The sequence below is a fragment of the Spea bombifrons genome, chromosome 7 (genome assembly GCF_027358695.1).
Source record: "Spea bombifrons isolate aSpeBom1 chromosome 7, aSpeBom1.2.pri, whole genome shotgun sequence".
NCBI lineage: Eukaryota > Metazoa > Chordata > Amphibia > Anura > Pelobatidae > Spea > Spea bombifrons.
The window spans coordinates 35,856,783-35,877,660 of NC_071093.1; the positions used below are offsets into that span (position 1 = coordinate 35,856,783).

The 20,878-nt window shown below is 36.7% G+C and overlaps 1 protein-coding gene across 1 annotated transcript in view; it reads right to left on the reverse strand.

Moving 5' to 3' along the window:
- SNX29 (sorting nexin 29) overlaps positions 1–20,878 on the reverse strand; it is a 161,528-nt gene that overhangs the window by 53,497 nt on the left and 87,153 nt on the right. The window contains exons 16-18 of the mRNA XM_053471455.1: positions 16,626–16,742; positions 14,226–14,281; positions 12,119–12,200 (exon numbers count right to left, since the gene is read on the reverse strand). Coding sequence (XP_053327430.1) covers positions 12,119–12,200; positions 14,226–14,281; positions 16,626–16,742 — 255 coding nt within the window. The remainder of the gene's footprint in view (positions 1–12,118; positions 12,201–14,225; positions 14,282–16,625; positions 16,743–20,878) is intronic.

The window sequence follows — 20,878 nt, forward strand, 5'->3', positions numbered from 1 at the left end:
AAGCTGGGCAACAAAATAAACATTCTAGCACTGAATCTGTTATTCTAATCGTATAACGGAGGTACCTTAAACGAAAGGCAATACATACGGAAATAAAAATAAATGTGTGGCATGGCTACTCTATGACTTATTTATGATCTTTGCTGTAGGTTACAGAAAATACTGACTGCGGACTACACTTTAGATCATGAGCTTTTGAAAAGTAAGAAAGAAAAACTGTGAGATGAACCTTAACTTTTAAACTGTGAGGCGTTAAGGGGATCGCTAAATTATATTTATTAATAGTATCAGATTAAAAATATGTTTTCAAAAATACTATGCATTTTTCCTTTTTAAAACAGTTGTTTTTTGCACAATATATTTTCATGCAGTTGCATATTAGCCATTTGTATGTGTTCTAGCGCTTATCTTAGCTCATTTTATTGTGGTAGTATTTTTTTTGTGTATAATTAAGTTGAAAAATGTGCACCTCCCAAACGTGGACTTTTAGCTCCCGAACAACCTGACAAACATATGCATGGGTGGTGTCATTGTACTGAGGAGGTGTTGCTGAACACATATTGGATTGTTGTTTGGCAATGACATTCCCAAATAGGACATGGGCGCAGATGTCAAAATTCCTAATTCAAAAACTAAAATGCACACTTCCCAAATGTGGCCCCCAAGCAACCAAAGAAACATATGCATGTGCGATATCGATTTACTCAGGAGATGTTGCTGAACACATATTGGGGTGTTGTTTTTAGCAACCTTTTACATTTTCATGTATACCTGAAATGAAATCTGTGTAAAAAAAATTAATCACCAACATTTTTACCTCTTTTGCCAAGGTAGGAAAAATCTGGCAATGGTTGGTGGCAAAATGGCTGCATGAAAAGTGTCAAAATACCTCAAGCTGAATACCCTGGGTTGTTTGCTTTTGAAAAATATGTACATGTGGGCGTGATTCAGGGATTTAGGACAGATATCAGTGTTACAATGCCACTATCACTATTTTTGAAAAACAATATATTGTTCTCGCAAATGATATAGCTGAAAGCATCTGTGTTAGCTCATTTTGCAGGAGCCGGCAGCCGCTGTACATAGTGCAAGTACTTTTTAGATTACCCGTCAATGATTCTTTGAAAAGTGCAAATTATTACAAAACTATCGGGCTTTTGTTCGCTCACCCAAATGCACATCATTACACTGAACTCTACCAACCGATTATTTGATCGATCCGCATTTCTCAAAATCTTGACATTCACTGAGTTTAACATTCACTCAGTCTGCTTTAAAGCTTTTTTTTATTACTGATTATTATTATTTGAATTAATTACTATATAATTACTATATATCGTGCTTTCTCGGGATTTTGGAAAATACAGTGATTTAAAGCTGGCCATGACATCACCTAATCACACCTGGGAACTTCACAAGATAGACTATGCGGCGCTCTCACTCTTTCCTTAAAATACTAGGGTACTCTGTCTTTGGCCAATGGGCAACAGCACCACTAACACAACTGCCAATCAGTGGCACTACTGCCACAACAAGTTATTTATTTTTTATTTCTTAAAATAATTTTAAATTATAGGAATCCTATATATATATATATATATATATATATATTTGAGGCTTTAGGAACAAATAGTCAAATTTTGTATTCTGCACTACAGAAATGTATAAACAAAGTAGAACAAATGTTTGCACAGATGAATCATTCGGCACATTTTCCCCCCAAATATATTTCAAGAAACAATCTCCCACATCATTTATGTTTTTAGAACGTGTCGCCTAATAGTGATATTTTTAGGCATAACAGTTGCTGTTGGCATAGGACACACTATGATATGATAAATCAGATTAAGCGTACAAGTGACAACCTCTTAGCTGAAATGAAATATGACTTTCGAGGACAAATAACTTAAATAAACATTGAATGCCTGGAAGGCGATGTTTATGAATATTAAAGTGGTTGAATGAATTTAAAGTAGATGTGTGAATTGTAATATACCTGCATTTTTTAAATAATACATACAGCTTACTAGTCAGTTCTTCATGAATCACTTGTCTTGGCAAGAAAATAATATTAGTTACTGGTGTGCCAGCAAGGTGAAAAATGCAACTCAGTATACAAATACCCACAGGAGCAATCACAAGGACATAGGGACCTTAAAACGTAACATTTAATGAATAATAAAAGACATGGAAAAAAATGAAAATTGTAAGAAGCTTTTAATATGAGAAAAAGCTTAATAAAAGCCCATTGTCCTGCACATCCTATCCCTATTATTATTCTGTCTCCATGAACATTTGACCCAGAGATTCAGAGAAGCAATGTTAAACCCGGAGACTGTGGGTCAAACCTGGAGAGTGATCAGGTATGCCCATGAAAAACAAATATAGCTCTCCTTTATTAACTTAACATTGAATTCTCCTACTAGGAAGGACTAGACTAGGGCTAATGTAACCTGTTTCATCAGGGATCAAAAACGGTATGTGCTAGAATCAAGTACCGATTCCAACCTGACAGCATACACCTGTGTTAATAGCTTGCAAGAATATTAAACAACATAGATATACCTATGTATATATTTAAACGGCTGTACAATATATTTTTTATAACAGGTTTGCAAACAAAACAGAGAAAATGGAAATAATCTATGCATGTGAACGCACAGGAATTTGCATTGTGTTATTCTTAGAGTAAACCGTATTTTATCTAATCAGCAGATCTGAATCTGAATTGTATACACAGAAACCACAAACTATGCAAAGTAAAGCTTGATGATCAATATGCTGCATCTCACATATGCGGTACAGATATTGTATACCAAAGGTTGAAGAATAGACCCTGTGGTGTTAATCCCATATATTGCTCAAACAGAAATGCAATCTCTCATGTATTTTAACTGCCCATGCTGCTTCTGGCTATAAAACAGCGCGAGCAGGCAGCGCGAGCGTCCACAAAACTGTTAAAGCCAGCATTGCTTGGTCACTTTACAGGCGTAAGATCCCTAAGGAATAGAAAAGTTGCTCTATGTAATTATTTTGCTGTCAGCAGTACCGAGGTAATATACTGCAGTCCCATTCATTTTAGGTAACAATAAAACAATTACCAGGCTCAAACGGAGAACTTTATAGTGTGTGTATGGATTTTTACTTTTAGTTTAATAAACTGAACTAGAATACAAAAACATACTCTAATGTGATAGAATCAGCCTGGATGATCACTGTTCTTAATATAATACTTCTCCGGTTTACATGATTCAGATGATTTAATATAACCATCATTGAGCATTATAATCAATATATCTATATACACACAAGACTTGGCCCATGGGGCTCAATATGCCTAGTAGTAGTGAATCAGCCCAGATAGGAAGCAAAGTCTCAAATCTGTGGAAGTCACAACTCAACATATAGACAAAAGGGAATGTACATATATTTATCTCTATATAGTGTTTCCTGTTATTATTCACCTTGGCTCCATAAGACATACTGCACTATTTTTCGTTTTTTCTTCATTTTACATATCTCCATCCCCTGGTTATATTGGAAGACCCTTAACAGCCATCATACCGTTAGGCGCGGCCGCCACAGCCATCCCAAAGAGTCTACCTTCAAGCCAGATAGGAGAGGTTCCCAGCACGGTTTGTGTTGCTGCCTACACCTCCATTCAAAGACTACTCCCAGCGCTGAACCATTTTTCTGTATTTACATATGCGTTTGTACCTCTTCACTCATTATTGCTTATATTTAGACTTCTTCTTGCACTCTCGTTGCTGGTATTTTTTCATGCGCTTATGTTTTTATTTTAAACAGAATATTGTTATTTGGTTCCCTCTGTGCTTCTGTCTTCAGAATCTTCAATACTGGTGACAGGGATGCAGCTTGCAAGACAGCAGTTAAAAATGTAGGACCTGTGCATAGCTTCCTTCTAAAGAGGAATACTCACCCACCCTTCTGGCACTCCTCATCATCTTTATTCACTACCTGGAAGCCGCCTGCGTCCCGGGACACTGCAGCAATAACTTCACAACCAGCATAGTGTGCGATGTCATTGTGTAAGTATAGTGGCCTCTTATTGCTGGCCACCATGCTATCCTCTATCCCCCAGCTGTGTAACTGACATATTTAAAGGCTAGCCTTTAGCTTCCTATTCTACAGGACTGATTATCACTTTAAGTAAACTACTTTACAAAAATGTTACACAAAATATCTTAAAAATTAAAATTGGTTTATTTATCTGGTCGCACATGAACTAAGAATCACCCCTACAATACAATGTTTCAATGATATTTTCTACTTGTCGACTATGCCAGACTAATCAATCTATACAGTCTTGAAAATATCATTAAACCTGAAAAGGGGAAATCAGTGAGTAAATGTTCAAGGAGACCTGAAATGGTAAGGACAATGACAACTGACATGGAGACATACTGTGAGTAGAACCATTCTTATGGATATTTGGAGTTGTAGGAATGTAACTGTCTACTTCATTGAAAGTATTAAATGTTTGTAGCAAATATATATTTTCTTTAAGGAATTCCTTATAATTCAAGCTGTATAAACAAGGAATTCTGCTGTCAAAGCCTATCTTCACATCTGCAGAGGGAAGCCCAATAACCACTAATCCGGTTTCTGCAAGACTGAGATAAGGGTGAAGACTTAGGTGTGATATATTTCATGGTAGTTAGTGAATATATATATATATATATATATATATATATATATATAATCTTTTTTTCTTAAAAAAACAGAACAACGAGCTGAATTCAATTTTAATTTGAGGAAATCTGAATTTGTTTGTTCTATATGGAATCAATTATATTTGTTCTATATGAAATAAGCTTAATCAAATAAAATACCATGAAGCTAACTAAACATTTAAATAATATGGGCCGTACTTTTAAGCTTGTCATACATATTATCTAGATCTGTGCCCATTTCCTATACTGCCAAGGAAAAATCAATTACTTTGAACCACAATGTATTTCTTGTTAATGTACAGTATATTTCTACCTTTTCAGTTCCATGCCTGCCAGTTCTGCCTGTACTCAGGGTAGTACCATGTATTCATCTGTCTTCCTACTGCCAAGTTAGACTCACTTTCCGTATTTTAGAACCATACCTCAGTTTTGTTTCTATTTGAAAGCTGACCTTGACTGGGCGAACAAGGGGGCAAAACACACCCGCAGAGGAGCCATCAACAAGCAAGCAAGTTTGTCTAGATTCCCTAGGGCCTGCCCTGTTTTATTTCTTATGTTTTGGGCGGCAAAAAGACAAGTCAACACAATTAACAGAGGCGTATTTACCTTGGACTCTGCCCTATCATTCCACCCAGCCTCCATAGTGTAAATGGGCCTGTTGGGGAGATCAGAGGTCTCCCTTGTAACAGCCTGAACATCCACGAGACCTGCTTTGCGGATGGGGCTAGAATACCTTGCTGGGGGGGGTAGTAAATTGAGTTGCAGTTAAAAAACTAATCTAACTTACTCATCAAACTTAAGTTCACCTACACATATCAAACAGTTGATGGTTGCCGTCATGGAAAGCATTGGCACTTTAAAAAATATTTTTATCGGATGTATAAGCTACCGAATGTTGGCAAATACTGTAAGTGTATTACTACTGTGAAAAGTACAATGTACTTTGGATTAAAAAATAAAATCTGATATACTTCAATTCCAAGGGGAGGAAAACAACAAACCCTTTGCACACTACTTAGGGATTTAATGCAATAATTGAAACTTCTTTGATTCGCACCTAATCACCTTCGAATTTAATAACTAAATCTTTTCTTTTTTTTTAAATTACAAGTTTCTGTTCAGATCAAAGACGCCTATTAAAATGTGTAAATATATAAAGAAATGAAGCAAATGCTTGATGTACCAGCAAATAACATTCATTCAATAGTTCTTCACAAATTTATGAGCCAAATCAGTTTCACGGAATGTGCTATTATAGCAACTGCCATGATTCCACATGCCAGAAAGAAGAAGAACAGTTTAAAAATGTCAAATGTATATTTAAACCTCTTACAAAGAAATCATGGGCAGAAGGTATGGAAATGATAACTTTCTTCAGGATTGACTTAATTGCTGTCATGCATTGCGATCAATGAAAGAATGTTAAACACCCATATAATGTTAGTTTGCGGTTTCACCGAACTTTAAGTAAATATATAAAAATACTGGGCTTCCCAAGGTTTTACAATTATGGCACAAAGGGGCGTTGTTTAAAGGATGACAACCACATCTATGTACTTTGTAATTAAACTAATTTTGTCCTGCAGATCCGACATATAGATACATTTAGAACACTTTTTATCAGTTTCCCAAGCCTGTCTTCAATAACCACTAGCTGAGTGAAAGCTAACAGCATCCTTGCTTGAATATCGGCTAGTTGACTGATTATTGATTGATTAAACCTATTCTCACCGAAAATCTAAATTTCCAGCACAGGTTTGCCAGGGTATGGTAAATTGAATACTGATTGAATTGAATACTGATACAGGACATGAGAAGACAGAAACAAATACATAAACCGGGGGGAAAGAAAACAGAAAGACAATGCTAAGGTCAGACGTGAACAGTAATTTAAAGAGGTCATTTTTCACCTCATATCATCCCAGCCAGCATAAGTTTGTAGGGTGAATAGCTGGGCCCTAAATCTCCTTCCCTCAAAGTTTATTATCACCTACCCCACCACATACAGCGTGGAGAATGCCTGTTGGTTAACAGGGCCTCACGAGGCCTTCAACTGACCTTGCATCATCCTGGCTATTTAAGGTGAAATTTGTAAGTTGTAAAAAGTTTAGGCTCACATTTTCATCTCGCAAGCAACTTACGAGTTAGTGAATTCTTTTTTTCGAGTTGCATCACTTTGACTCTCCTGGAGTTGAGCGTGTCATTCACTTCCTCTCGTTCCTGTATTGCCGGTGGCTCTAAACTTCTTTTGTAGTTATAGTTTTCTTTTGGGCTTTGTTTCTTATTGTTTCTTAGCATGTCTATTGAAATCTTATTTTTTCTTATTCAATGTACACACTATGAAACCGACATAATGAGTTAATATACTGTTGTGCTAAATAGATCAATAAAATGTTTTAAACGCATCAAAATGTTTCATTGTAAGTATATTTTATAACCTGTGGAACTATAAATCTATATTCTCTTCATTGTCCCTGAATAATACTGTGTATTTGGAATTCTTGGCACAGTTACATTTATAAAGTATTCTCTATTCAACATTTCTTCCTTAACAATACAATTTTATTTACTTCTCAGCTTTCGTAAATTGCTTTAAAAAATAAATAAAAAATGTAAGCAACGTACTTTCTCTGTAGCCGCTTATCATGGCTTAAGATCAGAGTAGTAAATGTACTTTAAATCAACTTTGCCGTTTTTGTTTAATCCAGTTGAATCTTTTTTGCTCTATAGTTAATTTAATTAGAGGACAACATTTGAAACATCAGTAATAATAATACATTTAATAAGGATAACTTGCACTACAAATAATAATACATATTAAACGTGAGACTACTTTGGAAAAATACATTTCACCTTATCCTAATCTCAACATCATCAAGTGAGGCCAAAGCCAAAGAAGAACTGTGGTTAGTTCTCAAAGATGTTTGGAACAGCCTACGTGCCAAGTTCCTTAAACCGTGTACCTAAAGGAATCAATGCTGATTGGAAGGCAAAGGGTGGTCACACCAAATATCGGTTTTATTTGGATTTCCCCCTGTCCACTCACTTTGCATTTTGTTAAATAATAAAATATATATCTATTTTTGAAAGCATTCTTACTTTATAGCATTTGTTTCCACACCTGCCTAAAACCTTTGCACAGTACTGTATATAGATAGAGAGAGAGAGAGAGAGAGAGAGACACTAAATCTAAAAACAACTGCATTATACTCTATAAACTGAAAAATTTAAAAATGATGTCACGTAGCTTGCATCATTAAAATTAATGGGGATTTATTCACATTAAATATTGAATATTATTGAAATTTGACTAGTGAATATTACAGACATCTGTCTAGAACATCAGCTGATGTTTCTCTATGACTAAAATCAGCTAATTGCATTCCTACACACCTTTAAATATATAATCATTCACATATAAACATTTATGTGTACAAATCACTAGAATGAAGTATACAAATTACAGAGAGAGTAACATGTGAGAAAAATACAGGGATAAAAATCCAGAATAAAATAAATTTAAACAACTGACTGGTGTATTGCTGTTTTCTTGTTCCTTCTTTATATTTTGTTTATTAGAATGAACTTTTCTTAACAAAGATCACATGTGGATTTGTGTTCATCTTTATAAAGGAAATTTTAAATAAGAGAAAAACGTATTTTAAAGTAGAAACAGCATGGTCTTTCCGCCCAAACAATATGAATAATTTCACCATTTTAGAGCATTACATGCATTGTGTTATAGATTGTGATGTAGTACTAAGAAACACGTGCATGTAAAATGGATATAGCTGTATCGGTCAGAGAAGGTGGGGTCTTTAGCTGAAGGTGATAGCTTTCATTGGGACAACATAGAAAAAAAGAGTTGTAAAAGCTTTCAGAATTCAGAGCGTAACTCTTCTTTCACAGAGGTGTGTCCTATCTGAAAATGAGATCCATGAGCATACCTGGGAACTCTCCAGGCCTGGCCCAAAGAACTCTGGGAGAATTGCTGCTTCTCCGGTTCTTGGGTGAACACTGAGCAGGGTCCTGACACGCCCCACTCCCCTTTGAATGGGGAATGCCCACTGACGTCAGCCGGAACACACACCGACGTCATTGGTAATCAGACCCCACGAGTTCCAAGGTATGCCTATGAGGTACCTACTGCTTTCATGACTCATCTTCTTCTATGATGGCTCAATAAAATGTATCAACTTTGACTAAAGACACCATCTTATTTTTATATTAAAACCAATATGGTTGGCTTAAAGGGGCAGTAATGTCCACAAGTTTTTTTGAAGGCACCAGTTTTGGCATATCTAAAATCTAAAGGCCTTAAGCATATTCCGCCATATTTCAGTGCTATGACCTATTGCTAGACATGTATACTTAGTTTGTATCCCCTTTTGTCCAGTCTGTTTTATACCTCTGTGTCCTTTTCTGTGTTTTGTGCATTAGAACAGTTCTAACCATGGATTAATTGTGTACAGGTTTTCCTGTTCCATTCCCTAGAATGAAATTCAGCAAAAAAATTCCCTTGTGAAGGACGCTTGTGAATATTGAGAAACACTGCCCATGTTTGCTTTGGACTTATGTTACATTAAGTATCCATATAAACCCATTAAACACATTTAGAGGCACAGATATTTTTGAATGTACAGAAGCTTTTTAAAAATGATTTTTTGAGTTTAACTACAGCCAAGTGTCTGATATAACTGGTCATAATCAAGATGTGCAGGTTTCTATTTGCAGAACATTTGGAAAGTTGGTTTTCAAAGCAACCTAAATTGGAATCATCAATGTTCATGACCACGGAGGAAAGGTTTCCAGATGACAAAAAATTGGCCAAGGGATCAGTTCCGAGACCAGTAATTTGATACGCTCAGCTGCCTGACATTAATGGAACAGTTAATTCAGCAATGATTCTCCATCTTCCTACAGACACCTTAAAACCAATAAAACAAATGCTTTTTTCATAGCCTATAACCCACATCCTTCTTGGGGCTAGTGGAGCACTGAGAACCACCGCTCAGTTACCTGTCTGGTGTTTACAGACACATTTATTCATCTATCCTCAATCTATCTACAGGGTCAGGGTTTCAATGTAATGTAAGGAAGTTACAATGAGCGTTTGGTAGATAAGTGGAACAGACCGGTGAGGGCATTTAAACATGCATGGGATGGGCACAAAGCTATTCTGAATCCAAGACAAGAACTAATTAAGTTCTGAGTCTTTACATCAGGAAAAACGGGCAGACTAGACGGGCCAAATGGTTCTTATCTGCAGTCTATGCACAGATATATAAACAAGGATAATAGTATTCCCCCTAAACCAGGAACTCAAGCATTACATTTGTTAGCATTCAGCATCCACATTGTCTATGTTAATATGAAAGAGAACTGTCATTGTCTTACCATAAAATATTTCTTAATAAAGATTATCCTTTCAGATTGTGTGACACTATCCTTAAAACTTAACCGGCAGCTCTAAAAGGCAGATATGCAGATGAAATCACACGCCAGTGCTAGTGCCCAAAGAATGTTATGTTGGACAGGCAAATGAAGAGCTAAATATGTTAGCAAGACAGTAGAAGCTCCAGGCTGTCTGTCAATCTTCATGACTCCGCACGAGAGGCGGGAGACAAATACTGGTTACAAGAAATGAATGGGGAAATAATTGAAGGTTTATTCTAAAAGCCACACACTGCCTGAAGAGCTCTACTAAAGCACAACATAAAACGGTAGTTTTACCGGCCCCTTCATTTTTTTCATGACTGTTCCTTAAAAACCTTGTCGATTTTAGTTTTGAGAACAAATACTGCTATGAAGCTCTGCACAGATATAACTCACAATCACAATCTGCGCAGCAGTATGCACATCACTGTTGGTACCCTGCTAAAGGCAGCAGTATCACCTAGAAAACTGATTGGCCTCTGGGTCCGGATGGGGTCACACCCACTCCTCATCCAGGTCCTGCCCACTTCTCTACCAACTTCCTATGCTGTTTTCCCCATTCCCCTCCCCTGTGTGACTATCCCCGCCCCTTATCACGAGCACACTCCCGTCTCCTATAAGTAGCAGGAGAGTGAGAGCTCCAGGAGGGAAGTTTTCCCCCTAGTTGATGCCAATTGATGTTTGTTTTGTAATAAATCATGGAGCACCTTTCTGCAAATCATGTATGTGTTCCAAGTCTACCCCTCCAGATGGCATAATTTGAGGGTAAGACCCTTATAGCATTTTGGATTCTTATTTTGTTATCGACCTTGTTCCAATATTATATTTTTGAATATCAGCCCATTTTTCAGTTACATTTTTATCAGAAAAATAGAAACAAGTCTTTTATTCTGGAAAATACAATATTCCATAGCTGTATTCCCTCAACTAAAATAATATTATACTTACTATGAGATACATAATAAAGCAAGAAAAAAATAACAGCCGTCCTAAAACTGCAATGTGAAACATAAGGCTTTAGTGCTACGATTTGTCAAATCACATTTGCTGACCCAATTCATCCCCTCGGTCTAAGAACCAGGCGTAGATTAAGCCATTCGCTCCACATACATCATCTCGGTGTAGCAATGAACAACAGTGTTAAACCTGCCGCTGCTAAGATGGAATCGCAGCTTTATCCAGTATACAGCATTGCCCTAAAACAGCAAATTAAGCTCTGCCAGTACTATACTGATATCATCCAGACTTCTTCGTTGGTCATGGCTCTGCCACATCAATGAGGAATTATTTTAATTGGTTCTTGAAGAGCGCTTTAAATATTATAAGGAGTTGTGATACTCCCTGATGAAATGTCTTGTGCAAAGAGCGATAAGCCTGAATAATATAAGAATTCATCTTAAATGTGCTTTATCGTTGTTGGACACGAGTCACAGCTGGATGTCATTCAACAACTCAATCCCAAATTCCTGTGGCTTGGTAAATCAGCCGCTACCATTTAACAGCTGTAAGATAAGAGGTAGCAGAAGAACATACGTGGCATTATAGAAAGCAACCATAGCTTTGACTTCAAAAGTGTCGCTTGCATATTGTATATTTTTTGTGTTTATGTTTGAGATATGAAAATAAAAACATCGTATGGAAAATACTGTACAAAAAATTCTATAATACAGTTAAGCAATAATAGGGAACCCGCAGACTGCATCTCATAACTATTTCTGGGAATTACCTGGAGCTCTTCTTCTCGGGGAACAGCTTCTCGAGGAAGCTCAGCTATCCTGCCATTTAGGTAGGGCCAGGGAAAGTGTCCGTTCAAGGACACCAGTGTCCATGGCAAGGTTTGTAAAGGTCCATAGAACAACATTAGAGCGTCCACCAGAGACCCCAGTAAATGTCCACAATGAGCAATCTTGGTGCCTAACCCTGAGAAAGGCTAGCCACACATGGATGGAGCTGGTCCAAAACAGTATTGTTTGAATTAGGGTCCTTACCTGATAAACATGAAAGGCATTGGCAGATTTGCCCCGAAGAAAAACCGAAGGTATCCAAACATTTATAAGGGCACGGTGTGATCTGTTAAGAAAAAATAAAAGCTCACTGACATTTCATAGTCAATAGGAGAACAGAAAAGGATTTCTGTTTGGTCAACAGGGTTACGCTTGAAAGAAATGCCTCGGCACTACATTATGTATATTGCAAACATAAAACTGTGATTTCCAGCAATCAAAAGACTCGTGAGGACATTTTAAGCAATAAATGGCGCTCAGACCAGCACATCCCATGACGCTAAGTGAGTTTGGTGTATTATGAAATACCTCTTCTAACATGAAGTGATTCTCTGTTTCGACAAAATAGGTTTCATTAGGCAATGCAACTCTCAGTTAGGTAATGAAATGAAAATACTCGAAACCCAACACACGGAAGAACTATTTGTCCTCCCAGACTCTCCCAATAAATGAATATACTGAAATGTATGGCATTACGAGAAGAAAGAAAATAGGATTCGCAGCTGACGAGAGCAGAGTGAAAATTACACCCTACTGTGTGTATCAATAGGGCTTTCCTGTAGAGGGCTTACTATTTGTACACCTATAGAGAAGGCATATATATATATATATATACCTTCTCTATGCCAGAGGAGTAATACAAAGCCTATTATCAATCCTACCGTAATGCCTGCGTCTTTTATCACGTTATGCCATATGTGAGAAATTAGAACGCAATTAAGTGCAGTTATATTGTAAAGCTAATAAAACCTACGTGGCAATTTTTCACATCAATTAGCCAGTGATATGACAACAGACACCTCGCCTGGTAAAAAAATAATTCAACAATCATTTAGCAGCAGACGTCATTAACAGCAGCTTCAAGCGTTGCATTTTGCACCAATAAGCCTTTGGGGTCCCCTAGAGCCTGGGGGTCCACTGTAGAGAAGAGGCTGCAGGAGCCTACATTATACGCTTGATCTAAGCTACCTTCTATCATTAAACAACCTCCATATTAATCAAGAGGCGGCATCTGATTAATGTTGACATTTTAACTTTCTTATTCATCAATCATCATGTAATAATATGTTATTTTGCTTTAAATGAAACTGGGTGGTAAATAGTCTTTCCTCTGAGCCTTTTCTTACAAGTGGCAAGTTTAATTAAATTAAAAATAAGCGGCTGTAATTTAATACTTGAAAGGCAAAGTGTATTGTACACAAGAATTAAAACTCTCAAAGAGCAGATGTTACAAAAAACGTAGGATCATAACATTTAGAAAAGGAGCCTGCCAGATACAAGAGGCTCTGAGATCTAAAGGACAAAATATTTGGGAATGTCATCTCGTGGATATAGAATTGGAAATACGACATTAGTGGGTATTTATAATAAATCAAACAGGGGTTTGGACAATGAAAGATGTCTTCATGTACGAGCTTGAAGAAGAGCCTTCCAGAAATGAAACACTTCATTACTTTGCTATCGCATGTTCTATATGCAGAATCCCCCCGTGCATTTGCAGGGGGGACATCAAGAAAATTTAAAGGGACCACATTAAAGTGATTATGGTGGCTGGAGTATCCCTTTAGATTAATAGTTCTCATGGATCAGATGGTCTCTGTCCTTCAGTAGTTTGGGATTTTTGTTCAATAATGGTTATTTCATTTTCCGGGATTATTTTTCTATCTGGAGAAATCCCAGAAGTAAAGCGAATATGAGGACACTGTTTGGGGAAAAGAATTTAAACCTGGAAAGCAGACCTATAAAGGTAACTTTAATGACAATTATAAGTGCAATAAATCTTGTCATTAGTTACATATTTAGCTGAAAAAAGACGTGTAGTTTTCGTAACTATAAAGGCAAGCCAACGTGTAAAGTAAGTAAGTGGATATAATTTTGTTGTTTTTTGTTGTTTTTACAAACAAGTCAATAGTTTGTACAATACAACATTTCAAACAATGTCTTACATTATATTTTGTAATGTCGCTTACAGAATCAAGAACACTGATGTGCTATGATGTGTAGAGGATGCAACACTTGCTCTCTGTTCCCACAGAGTTCCAAAAATATACAATACCCACAATGTCTTCATGGCCAGCTACTGACAACTTACATTTCAAAATCTGACAAACTTGGGTCTTCGGACGTTTGACTCAAGTCTCCGGGGACCTGAAACAGCAAGAACAACATCAATTTCATTATACTTCATAAAACCAATGAGATTTCAAGAGGTCACACGTAGGACACATGGATCACTCTTATAAAACAAAGACGTCTGCTCTCCCTCTCTGTTTTAGAGAGCATTATGATGTAATCTCTATAAGTAAAACTTTTTTGCTTATTTAGAAAGAAAATATTTCATAGGTTAACCAAGGTTAACAAAAAAAAAACCTTAAGGCTCTAAATATAGAGTTTTTAGTTTTTCAGTTAGTGCCTCTGGTGTGGGCAGATGCAACACCTCAGTGAGGAGGTGTTTTTGCTGAAGGGGGGGAGTCCAGGTTGTCAAAAGGCAGCCTGATCTCTTGTGTAGCAACAGAGAGATGTCCGTGCCACTGCAAGAAAGTCGGGACGCACTGGCACATCCTAATGGGCCTTAAAGTACTGTTTTTAGAAAGTACCGGTGTGTCTATAAGGTACAGATGGGGTTAATAAGTGACATGAGCTTTATAAGTTGGTGTAATTGTAACTGATGTGTGTCCCTTTGTATATACTGTCATCTCAACATGAAACATTTATTTGTGCCATAGATCAGAAGAAAAATATATAAACCTTAACAGTTCTCCATATGCGAAATGCAATATGAATAATGGCATTTTAGACTTTGCAGCCGAGATGTATGCATAGCCAAGATTATGCAAGGCAAACATATACACCAGCTACATTCTTAGAGGCTATTCGTCAGTCTTATGTCTACAGTATATGATGAATAATGAAATTTAGTTCCACAATATTCTCAGCACAAAGTGTGTGTAAATGTTTTGAGGTCAGCTAAGCACACAGTGCTTGATTATTCGTGTAGCGCAATATATTAGAACAGTACCATATTCTGCTAGGTTTAGGGAAAATGCATCAGATTAATGTAAAATATATAGAGAGGGAGCTGGCAAGTCATAAATAGTCATGACATTTTGCAGCTATTCACACCAGACCTTTTTTTTTGCCCTGTGTTCTTCCACGCAAAGTCACAAAAAGAAGGGCAGATAAGGCATCACCAGGATAAAGATGTCGGTTCATTTAAATGAACCTTTCCGAATTATACCGATTTAACTAGCACGGGGGAAAAAAGAACAAGAATTGCAAAAAAAAAGAAAAAGAAATTGTGAATCCAATAAAAATTCTTATGGCTACTTTACGTACACATGTATTACTGTAAGAGACCATAATAAAGATTGTGGGTGAATAACTGATCCTGAGCCGGACTGAAATTCTTTAAATGCATTGTCTTTACTGTTACTGCCTGACCCAAGTGCCCTTGGTGAGATCCCCAATGATGGCTGAAGATGATACCTTTGTCCAGGTACAGAATACTGCAGCTATGACCTTTCTGTCCATTGAGGAGGACAACCAGCAGACAGGGCTTCCCGCTGTCTGTATGATAGCAACAAAATCAGGATGGCTGCTAACTATGGAAATGTTACAAATGGTTGGAGGTGAGAATGGTCTCAGATTAAAAAAAAAACAACTAAAAAACATGGTGAGCCTCCTGCAACCTAGCTACCCCACCGCAAGAACCATATCAGGCTCAATTAAGAGGGACAGGATATCTATTTGTGAAATTCTGTTCTGTAGGTTGATATACAACTGTGACAGGAGAGAAAAAACCCACCATTTTTCAGCCCCCTTCAAGAGTGAATAGCCAAAGCATGTTACAATACAAAAGTACTCTGTTTATCTCACAGACACTGTAAAAACTTTGCAATCTACTCATGAGGATGATGGATTATGCTCTTAGTAAAGAAGTAAGCAAGCAATAACCGTGTTCTGCTAGTAAATCGATGTGAGAAAAAGCTGAACAATTTTCACAGGCGGCCTATCACCTCTGATTTATTTGTAATCTGTGGAGGGAACATTCAACTTTAATGACTCAAATTGCTGCATATTTAAATGCTACATTATAGATCAGTAACAAAAAAATCGACTGCTAAACTGCTGGTTTAGACGAGGAGGGCAAAGGAGTGAATTGTAACAAAATAGCATTTGAATTTCACATCAAGGAATGATACACTGATGTATTAATGTCATCTTTTAAAGGGTGAATGTGTGTGCATGTATGTATGTATGTACACATATACATGTACACACACATACATATATATATATTTATCCAAGCTGTTTTGAAGAGTACAACAAAACGAGCAAAGTTGAGGACCATAGATGCAGAGGCCGGCCAAGGAAACACATCATGCTTACTTCCCTTTAAAAGTGAATGGTTTATTTTTATTATTCAAAAAAATAAAAAGTGAACAGAAGAAAAACATAACTACATTTCGATGTAAAAATGTAATATACTCACCGGTCCTCTTAGGTCAATAAGTTCTTGTCTCATCTGTGCCACAAGTACTTCTTTGGCGATCAGTGTGCGGTGCAGCCGCTCATTAAATTCTATCAGCTCTCCATGCATTTCAGCAACCTAAAAAGTTTGCACATAAAATAACAATCTGGTTATAACTCTCTGCACGCAGCTGGGTTCGTTTCTTTGGAATAAAAATAACTTGTAATGAAGAAACAAAAAAAGCTAATATATATATAAAAAAAAAAACACATAAATGAGCACTTTCCAAACAGGAAGCAAGTTTACTGGTCCACTTGTGAGGCATCCTACAACCACTCTCTAACGAGCAGATGGATTTCTAGATCCGCAGAAGACATCGCCATTTGTTAATGCACGTTGTGTTTGCATAAGAATACAGTGACCCAAGACATGATATGAGATAGAAGCAGAGCTATGCAGATTATGCAAATTAGCTTCCTCAATGCTGTGTCTGTGATTAAGATTTTTGAGTGTAAAAAGTGTAAATCAAACTTAGTTCTCTAAATGCATGTATGAAGTTCTAAGTGCAAAAGTGTGCCATCAGATACATCGCTTACAGAACGGTCTCTGTTTGGGACTCCTCTTTCGTATGCTGGGTACGAGTGTATCACAGTGCTTTGCAGCCCTAACAGTCACAAATAATGTATGTGTAAACAGCAGGGAGTATGCGTGCGCATTACGCTGTCATTAAAATGCAAGACCCAGAAATGTTTCATCTAGTCTATTGCGGAAAACCAGTATGTGCTAAATGTGTTTTTTACAGATTTTATGCCGAAGTGGTTTTTAGCAGACTTTTTTTTTTTTTTTTTTTTTTAAATACGCACCCTGATCAACAATGGGAGCTAGTATTCCAAGCTTTAAAAATATGTGTGTTTATATCAAAGAAAATTACACCGTTGAATCTCAGCTAAAAGCAGTTTTAATGAATTTGTCCTCAGTGGCTGCTGTTTTGAAGAAAATCAATTTCTTATTACCCGGCTCATACTTCTCCTTGAATGATTCTTCATTCCCTTGATCTTCCTCATCTTTTTCTAGACCTTGGAGTAATTCCATTACTCATTGATAGCTTCCTTCCCTTCCACTATTCTATTTATCATTGTAACGGCTAGAAGTTTAAAACATCCTAATTTAATTTGTCATTGTGTGTTCATTGCATTCTCCTATAATTACAGAATGTGTTATATTACACATTTAACTAAAATGAGACTACTTGCTGGATCACTGATTTATTTTTGTTTATTCCTTTCTTAGAGTGTTTATATAATTGATTTATTACCAATGTAATAGTTTGTTTGTAGCTTTAAATTAGTTATAAAGCCAGTTGTCTCCTTCGTGTTATATCTATAAATTCTTCCTGAGGGTTACAATTTAAGGTCACTTACCAGCTACATCCCTATGCTTGCAAACAACGCTCTCCACTAGGACATCCGCGTACCATAACATAATGCCTCTAACGCAAGCTAATGATGATGTAAAGTACAACCCGAGATGTACTTTACATCATGTTAGTTTCAAATATCTTAAATGAAAACCCTCAGTTGGTGCTTATATGGTCCTGGTGCTTTTTGGATAGTAACCTGGTATTATTCTAGCAGATCTTCAGTTTTGTTGACTTTTTTGGTTTGTTTTCTTGGATTTGGTTTATGTTGCCAGTGACCCTGATCTTGAACTCTCCTTTTAGAGATCCATTTTGCATCTTGATGCTTCGGATTCATATTTGTGGCAGTGACTTACATATGGGAGACTCGCCTTGGTTCCAAGGCTGTTGAAAAACCTTATCTTCCTTTTCTCACAAATTTTTTGTCTAAAAAACTTTTCCCTTCTTAAAATGACACAATGTTTATTATGTTGATAACTGAATCCATTAAGCCACCCAAACATTAACTGGTGTGAACAAAATGTCTTCCAGCAGATGGTGTCCAGTCAGCAACTTTGAGGATCTTTGTTCATCCAGACTTTAACTCAGGGCTGACACATAAAACCATTCTGGGTTTCCTAGACGTGTGTCATGGGTTAGAGTCTATTTATTAAAAAGGTAGTATTTAGAGTTAATATCACTGCCCATTTACATTCCATGGCTCAGTTTTATATAATTCACTTAAAAATAAATAAATAAATCCTGCAATTCATGATTACTATACCTGGGACCTCCCTGGGTTTGACCCAAAGGTGCCAGGTGAAGCCTCACTTTGCCAGGTCTCTGGGTCAGTTTCTTCTTTCTCCAGTGAGGGAAGTGGCCACGCCCACTTCCCTCTCTGATTCTGCCTACTCCCCACCCACTTACATCCAACTCCCCACCCACTTACACATGTCTGGGGCTAGCCCTGCTCCTTCAAATAGCCATTCCCTCAGGAGAGGGGAGCTTTGGATAGCTTGGGAAGTTTCAAAGTATGAGAACATTGATAGTTTTGGGGTTTTTTTTAAACTTGAATTGAATATATTAAAAGGAAAATGGTGCTTCTATGAATCTGAAAGTTGACAGCAAAATGAACACTCAATAATCAACAAATGCCAAAAACCTAAATAGCAAAATAGTGACCTTTTGTTTGATTTAATTAAAATGTGATGACATTGAATTTGGATCAAATCTGAAATTTTTATTGGCTACCAGTACTTCTAGGCAGCAAGCCCAATACCTCTAATGAGACATTAATATTGGTCAACAATAGACACAAAACATGTTAATTCAAAAAGTGAACATACAGTGCTGATGTCATCACTATTTACTTTTTCAGAACAAAGCTGTGACACATTAAAAGCCATATGGAATAGAAATAATACAGATCTCCCACTAATCAAGTACACAGTTATAGATATTCTTTTTTTGGTGCTGAAACCAGTCTCCAAGTAAACGCATTAACAACATTTTTGTATCACTGTGTTTTGTGCAAAATTCTGGTTCACTTAAACAATACTTTTGACTTAAATTAGTCAGAGTTCAAAATGTAAAAAGTAAGGATGTGGGGAGAAGTCATCAGCGATAATATTTTGATATAGAAGACAATGGCCATCTTACATGTTTTTTGTTAGAAAAAAAGTGGACTATTAGATTCCACAAAATGCAAAATATATCTAAAAAACACCATGATTTTCTTCACTGCTCACAGTTCTTGAAATACTGCTTTTGAATTGGGTTTAAGTTGCACATTTACACTACTAGGAAAACCTTTTAATTTTGGAAAGTGCAAATAAATCAATACATTATATATATATATACTGTGTGTATGTTTGTGTATATATATATATATATATATACATACATACATACATATTTGTGGCAGGGCATGGGACTTTTTTCATCTGTAGGTTTTTGTGGGTTGAGCAGAGGCGGTGGCAACTGTGTCTTTAAAGCAGGTAAAATGGGCAGACTGGATGGGCCGAACGGTTCCTATTTGCTGTAAAATTCTGTTTCTATTTTTTTTTCAACTAAGCACAGACAGATTTTTTTTCTAGGGAAAAATTAAGAAACTAACAAACCGAATGTCTTTCCTACAGGAGTTATATTTGACTAGAAAAATAGACCGTAAGGCAAGAAACAACTTGGTCTCCAAAGGCCTCCTTTGCTTGGTAGCTGGCAGGTACTGATTTTACCAGTTTCAACATTTTTGTACTACAAATATTAACATTAACAACTGGTGATGGAAAATGTGTATGGTGCCCCAAAGGTCTCATCTCTTAAGGGATTTCATTTATTGTGAATTTTAAAAATAATATGTATTTAATTCTATATGTCTATGCCTTCTGCTTGGTTTTCAAAGCTATGACAGATACATTTAAAAGTGAGGTTTGATTTTTTTTCCTTCTAGCTATCTCATGGGTTATTTCCCATGATGTTACTTTTTCCACAATCCTAATAACAGGTCTCATTTTACAGTCTGCTGTTCACTGGGCAGAGTTTGAGTACAATACACCAACATATATATATTATCTTGTATCTTGTTAGCTCATGATCTTGACTATGGAGGGAGAAGGTTGAAGGTTCTCCATGGCTTCTCTCCAATATCTAAAGACTCTAGGGTCCCTTTCCTTCAGTTTTGTCCTTAGAAGGAAGCACCCACCCTGGTTGCCAGTGCCCCGACTCACACAGCAAACTCCGAAAACAAATTACTAACCTCCGTTATTTAGTCTCGAACACCAAAAGACGCTAAATGAGTTGGAAGTGCTGTGCTTTCATGCAGAGAGAAAGTTAATACACTAAATATCCAAAAATGGCAGCAAGCAGACATGTGCATGCA